At 38.3% G+C, this 7,187-nt stretch overlaps 1 protein-coding gene across 1 annotated transcript; it reads left to right on the top strand.

Moving 5' to 3' along the window:
• Nucleotides 1-264: 264 nt before the first annotated feature.
• LOC149267199 (protein LNK1-like) lies at nt 265-6,500 on the top strand. Its single transcript, XM_089431920.1, is given in 6 exon segments — nt 265-914; nt 1,297-1,666; nt 1,911-1,988; nt 3,727-4,497; nt 4,623-4,795; nt 5,351-6,500. Coding segments are annotated over 6 exon segments (2,592 nt in total). The 5' UTR covers nt 265-378; the 3' UTR covers nt 6,015-6,500.
• The last annotated feature ends 687 nt before the right edge of the window (nt 6,501-7,187 follow it).

Raw genomic sequence — 7,187 nt, 5'->3', positions numbered from 1 at the left:
TTGAATCACCGGTTAATCCACAGCGTTTCTTATTGGCTATCCATAAAGAGACTTTTACTGCTTGCGGATGTCTTCTTTTTGCCTTTGCTGTGTGTACTCACATCTAACGTGAAGTCTTGTACCTATCTAATATTGTAGTCTTGCATCTTTCGATATAGAAATATTTTGGCCTTGAAATGAATCATTTTCTTTTAATCTTTATTTCAGTCTTAGACAAATTTCTTGCCCCAAGTTTCACGTTTGCTTCTCTTGAGGATTGATGTAAGAATATATGTTCTTTTGTGATTTTCTCAGTTTGATGATGTGGTTTGGGATGGATTTGAGGAGAGTGATGACCATATTGTGCCTGCTCCTGAAGACGCACAAGAAGGTACTTGGATGGTGAAAGGTGATTATAGGAAAAAGTCTCTCAATGTTCTATCTAAAAGTACAGAACAAAAGCCTGTAGGGAATAAAAATGCTTTGCACAGGGAAAAGGAGGATGTTATGGCATGTTCAAATGGCAAGGAGGAACCATCGACTCAGTTGCTGGATATGGATCCATGGTGTGATGTACAAGATGACAAGCAGGCTACTTACAACCTGATGCATATTGATTCTGGAATTGAGATTAAATCTGGAGACAGAGTGGGTGGTGATTGCTATTCAGACATAAAACTAGGTTCAGCTGAGAATGACTTAATTATGGGGATTTGTAAGGAGGATCCTATTCTTCAGAATGGGGATTCTGTACTTGGGGACAGGGATGCAACAATTATGAATAGTTCTTGCGATTTCTCACTCACTGACATTTGCCCACCAGAAGCTGACCTTGAATTTTTTGGGAGTGAGCATGAAGATAAAAATAGTTGCAGCCTGCTGGAGTATGGTTGGGCCAACATTGGTAACTTTGAAGATGTTGACAGACTTCTTAGGTAACTTTAATGCTTTTGTTTAAACTTTATAGCTCCATTTTACTTGCAGCTAGTAGCCAGTGAAAGCAGTAAGATTTTATTTGGTGCATTATCAATATGAAACTTTAATATAATTATTGTGCTATCTATGTATATATTAATTATTCATCCAGATTGATATCGATAAGTAGAAAGATATGCTTATTTTTTCAGTGTACTTTGTATATAGCTAGATGAATTCCACATTGTAATGATTATGATTATCCTTTTTCACATCTTCTATGGATTCCTGATTTGCCAATTCCCTTCTTGTCTTTGCTCAGGCTATCTAATGTAATTTGTTTCTTTTTGCTTTTGATGAATTATTTTGGCTTTTTCCGCTCATGAGTGATGCTTGTTCCAGAAACTGTGAATCTACAATGGGACATGCAATGAATAGCAGCATGGATGATTTACTATGGGTCTCATCTTCCTCTGCTTGTGTTGATAATAGCCCTCAGGGGACTGTTCAACAGGGAATGGCCTCGTCAAGCCCAGATTCAAGAGCACTTAAAGGTAAATCATAGCAAGATGAACTAGAGGTGGAATTTATGCCTTGTGATAATCCTCCTATACTGGCCTCATGTGAGGAAGGTGATTCAAAGATCATTGACTGTAAGAAGGACGATAGTATCTCAAATGTAGACAAGCCTTTTGAACAACAGTCTTCTGGGCACATCGAACGATCACAACAGCATGCACTAAATGAGAACAAATGCTCATTGGAAGAACAGGTGCGTAGAACATCCATTAAGTCACTTAATACTGGTAGGGTCCTGGGCTGCCATATCAGATTTGTTAGATTTCAGAGATAATGAAAACTGTTTTTAGAGCGATTTAAAACGATGCATAAGCTTGTAATTGTATGTGATCTATTCAGAGTCAAATTCAATAGGATCCTGGAATGATTTTGCTGGTCTTTTTGAGCTGCTTCATTCCTATGAGATTTCTTAGTTTCTTTATCATGCTGATTGGCAGCGATTGGAGAATAGTGGGAGGACAGAAGGAACATCAAGGTCTCAAATGGAAGACACTCATTTCAAGCAATTGGACAAGGTAATGTGCTTTAGGCATTTTCCTTGGTATAATTTCCCAACACATGGCTTATTTGGTTACTTCATTTCCCTTATTCTGCCTAGTTTTGTGAAGGATATTACTTGGTGTTACACAAATATGTGCACCCCACCTGCTTCCTGCATTTCTGGAATATGGAAACTCCGTGCAGGAAGCTTCCCTGTGTCCCCCTTTCGAGAAAACTTGAAGAGATGCAAGGTAGGTTGTTCTTTAGAAATCAGGAGCATTTCCTTTTTTTGGGGGATATCTATGCACACCCCCACAAAAAGCAGTGGACCAAGATGCCCCACTAAGGCAAATGTGATAAATTTCCTGCATACGTTGTTCGTGTTTTTGAATTGTTATTGTTTTTCATATATTTAAATTTTTATTTACCCCCAAACACAGAAACAAGGTATCTTCAAGTCCACATGGGTCTTGCAAATTCCGCTTGATGCATAAGTGAAATGGGTTGCTTTGATCTGGACTTGGAGGGTCTGACTTGGACTTGGATTGGCCATCTCGATCCATCAAAAAACAGATAGACCCATTGAATGTGCCTGGAACATGACGAAATCCCTTGAGCCAACCATAAATCCACAAAGTCAAACATAGAACTGTTGAGTCAAAGAGTATAAAATTGGATGATTTGGTCTTTTTTACTCCTCATAGAGTTTATGAGAAGAGTTTTGAACTTGGGTTTGGAACTTGAAGCACAACAACGAGAGTTTTGGACATTTGTACACCAGCTAGGATTTTGACTAGCTCCAGGCTTTTGTCATATAAATTGACTCTTGGAGTCTTGATAGTGGATATTCATGAATCAAAAGCCATGGTCCATGGCAATTGGGAATCTTCTTAAATCTTGATGGGTAAATGATGATAATAGATATGGTCATTGATCATGCTCACATCATGTGCATTGGGCAGTGTATGATATACCTGGTTGTGTTTGGATATCTTATTTTTGCATTTTATTTAGTGTATTTGCATTATAATAAGTGTAATCTCTCATGTGTAATCTAAATATATTTTATTGTTTTAAATCTACATTTTTTGTCTTTGTTGAGACCCCAGTCAATTTTGACTCGCTAGCCAAAACAAGTCTTGTCCAGAGTCAGCTTTGACTCTCCAACCAAAACAAAGTCTTGTCCCTACTCCTGTGCCCCTCCCAGTCCCCGAAACTTGGTGGAACATTGATAATAGCCTAGCAGACTGCAAGTTTTGTGAACAATAAAAAGGGGATTTTTTTTCTTGAGTCAATGTATTTTCATGTAAGATTAGACAACTCTAGTTTTTTAAGTCTGCAAAAAGGGATTTATTTAGTCTGATTGGCAGCCATTCAAGAAAGTCATATTTTATGACTTGGTTAGCCTTGTGAGTGACAGCTCTTTGTGATCGGGATTCAACATAGCATAGTTACAACTTTATTGCTTCTTATTCCATAGAAACAGAAATTTATAATAAAACGTTGATGCTTGTGCTGCCTAAATTAAATGTTTATAGTGTTTCTTATGTGTGGTATTATTTTAAATTTGGAACAAAATAGTGGCAAGTAATAAGTCCACTCAAACTGGTAATCTTCTAGTGGTGCATCTTTTTATATCTTTGTGTTGAATTTTCAGTCCTACTTGGGCATTGCAAATTTTGATTAACCATTTTAGGGCACAATTGAAAAACATAAGCTGTTATTTTCATTATATATTACCTCGTTTATCTTACTTCACTATCATTAATACAGGCTAATTCATACAGAAAGCAGACAAGTCACAAGCAACCTGAAGGCAAGCACAAGAAGCATCTCTCTGATAGGAAACCTACAGAGAATATGCCACCTGTCATCTCTTATTCCACAGGCTTTCAAGGGCACCAGTCTATATCTTCAAATATACAGAATTCAGTTTCATCAGCTTTGCAAGTATTTCCTTCTCCAGGGCATCCCTCACAGAAGCAATCGGGGGAAGCTAATTCCTTAAGGCAGGTCTACCCGCAGGTTCCATACATTCATCCTGGCTATGGGTATCCTTTGCATTATATGCCTATCATGCCTCCTTCACCAAATCTTAGACCCCAGTCAGATCAATCTCAATCACTATTTATTGGTTATCAGCTACCAGCAGATGTATCAAATCAACCACAGCATATAAAAAAGCGTTTTGAAATTCCCTCAAGGCCTTCTAGTATGACACCACAAGAAAAGATAGAGAAACTAAGATGGCGACAGCACATGCAGGCAAGACTTGCAATTGAGCATCAACAACAGCAATTTGGCGGTCAGAATGATTCCATGGATCATTCACTTGTTAATAAACAGCCACAGAAAAAGCAATCTCAGCATGCAGTTGTCAGTCCAAAGGAAGGGACTAGCAAAATTTTGCAGTCATTAAGTGTAGAATCAGATTCATTAACTCCATGGGAAAATTCCACTGTAGCTTCAGTAGTTACCAACGTTGATGATGATGGTTCTCTAGAGGCAGCCGTGCTTCATCAGCTTCAAAATGTCATAGCAGGGGTAAAAGTTAAAACAATGGCTATAAATGGATCTTGTCTAACTACTTCATATTGGAGGAATGACATGATATTTATTTTTAATACAATTGTGATATCGGTCTCGCTAAAATTTGTTTCTTCCTGTAGTTGGATATCCGAACAAGGTTATGCATCCGAGGTGCATTGTTTCGTCTTGCTAGGAGTGCAATGCAACGTCGCTGTGTCAGTGATACGAAGAACAGTAGTCAAATTCATGAAGAACAATTTGGAGTTGGTGGCTTGTGCATTTCTATCAATTGTGACGAAACCCAGACTAATAGGTTTGCCACCCTAGCAAAATATTTTGCACTATGGTGTGCTACTGTATTTTTTATTAAGCTGTTGATATAATATGGTTCAGAAACGAAGAAAAGCGTAATTGTTCAGCTTTTATACCCTTAGATTTCAGAACTAGAGTAATTACACTAATCATAAACAAGCCTGAGACTTCTGACCATGTTGCAAGTGTGCCAAAGATGAAAAAAGATTTAAAAACTAGGGAGCCCTGAATTCCAAGCACGGCTGCATCGCAAATCATGCGTGCAAAACTAAACGGGCCTCTAACCAACCGATCTACTGCATAAGTGCAATAGTACGGATGCCATACTAGGCAATATAAATGGCAATGAAAATCAACCAGATTTGTAAGTGCTCTACACAGTGTGTTTATTGTAACAGATTTGCATTACTACCACTGGGACCTGACTTCTGCACACTAAACTCCTACTTAAACCAATATTGCTGGATTTGCATTAACCTTTGTTTTGTTTATCCCTTAGTAAGATATTTATTAAGTAGAGTTTAATACTATGGCAATGATTGCGCTCTGAGTGCAGGTGTACAGGAGTGAACGACATGGAAACAGAGACGAATCCAATTGATCGTACCATTGCTCATTTACTTTTCCACAAGCATTCGTTACCTTCAGCAGGAACTGTTAGTACGACTGCAGGCTCTAGCGAGTCCACTTTCTCTATGAATACTCAGTCTCTTTCTGAAGCACCAAATCCCTGGCTATGTCAGCCTCCAGTGTCTGAGTCATCAAATGGGCTTAGCATAAAGCCGACAGCCAAGACCCAGCCCCCTATACCAGTTCAATCACTTACATCCATGCCGCAGACTGGGATAGGATGCGGTACTCAAGCCGTTAACAATCTAAAAAGTTCTACCTCAGGTGGTTCTTGCAGCAATTCTACTGTCATTTTCAATCGACTGGATGCTCCTTCAGCATCTGCAAGTCTCCGAATCTACAATCCTCCTGTTGAAAGTGATGTCATGTTGGATACTAGCGAAGGGTTGACAGAACTACGATGCCAGAACCTTGCTGGACATCAAAGGGATGGTGAGAATTTTTCACCAAGCAATGGAAATATGGTGAAGCAAGAACCCTTAGAAAGCATGCTAGTTGATATGATGAGTGTAGATTCTGATGTTCTGACATCAGAACATATTCCAGAAATTGGAGATACAAAGAAACGCCGTATCAGTCTTGCAGAATGAAAAAATTTCTGTCTAGCAAAATCTCCGGGAGGCTGTAGCATGTTGGCAGTACACAAGGTCAAAAGCCAAAGAAGGATACGACGAAGGAGAAAGATGTTTCGAAGAGGCAGTAGTAGTCTGTTATTAAGCTTTTTTCACTTTGGCTAAACACAAACTTACAATTCTATGAACCTGGCGCAGAAAACTGAGTTGCCATGTATGCCACATAAATACCCTATTTGCATCCTTGTATGTTTAGTTAAAGTAACTCATTTAAACTTGGTTTTCTCAGAACCTACCTCTCAAATGTGGAAATGACAAATAAATAGAGAAAATGTACATGAGGTGGAACTCTAATTCGTTTGAATGTAAATGTGTTGGAATCTGAATTGTATTTTTAAAAGCAGAATCCAGAAGAAAGTAAGCATAACGTCCAGGAAGGGTCGGGCTTTGGGGATCTATTGTGGTGTTCTTTGAAGGATCTTCTTCCAAAAGATTATTTGCAGAGATTTTAGTGTAAATTTACATTTACAAGTACAAAGATTTGCAGAAATTTGCAGGTGTATTAGCAACCTCCTACACAATCATTTAGGCTACAGTGTGTGAAACAAAGACTGCTCTCTGATGCTAGCATAAGATTGTAGCGTCTATGCACTGCGAATATTGTGCTTTGGGTGCTTGGAAAAGGGAGGGCAAACAGTATGGATTGAGGAGAGAATATATCCCATGTAAAGTTGCAGATTTTTGCCAAGCTCGAGATCTGATCAAGGATCAGTAAAATCATTTTAAGTTTCGCAGGTGTTTCAATCTTTAAGGGGGGGAAAAATTGAAACTGAAAGTAGGATGATTCATTTTTCCTGTATTCAAATATTCACCATTTTGTTGATTAAATCCCCTATTAAATGTCAAAACCTGGATGGCAGATTGCATTATATTTTTTCTGCTAAAACCCTTTTATGCTATTGTCTAACATGATCTTTTTAGTTCACCTGCTTGATGTGTTTCGTTATGATAACTAACTCCGGTCCAATTTAGATGACATGATAATGAAGCGTGATATCTAAAAGGGTGGTTCAAATTATAACATGACCTTTTTAATTAGTCCGCCTAATGTGTTTCCTTATGATAACTGCCGTCAAGTTTCGATGACATGATAATGAAGCATAAGATCTCACAGAAGGGAAATCCAATGCT

Source organism: Pinus tabuliformis, chromosome 6 (assembly GCF_031772625.1).
Source record: "Pinus tabuliformis cultivar Carrire ecotype Pingquan chromosome 6, CPIR1, whole genome shotgun sequence".
In the NCBI taxonomy this organism is placed as follows: Eukaryota; Viridiplantae; Streptophyta; class Pinopsida; order Pinales; family Pinaceae; genus Pinus; species Pinus tabuliformis.
This window is presented reverse-complemented; position numbering and strand designations above follow the sequence as displayed.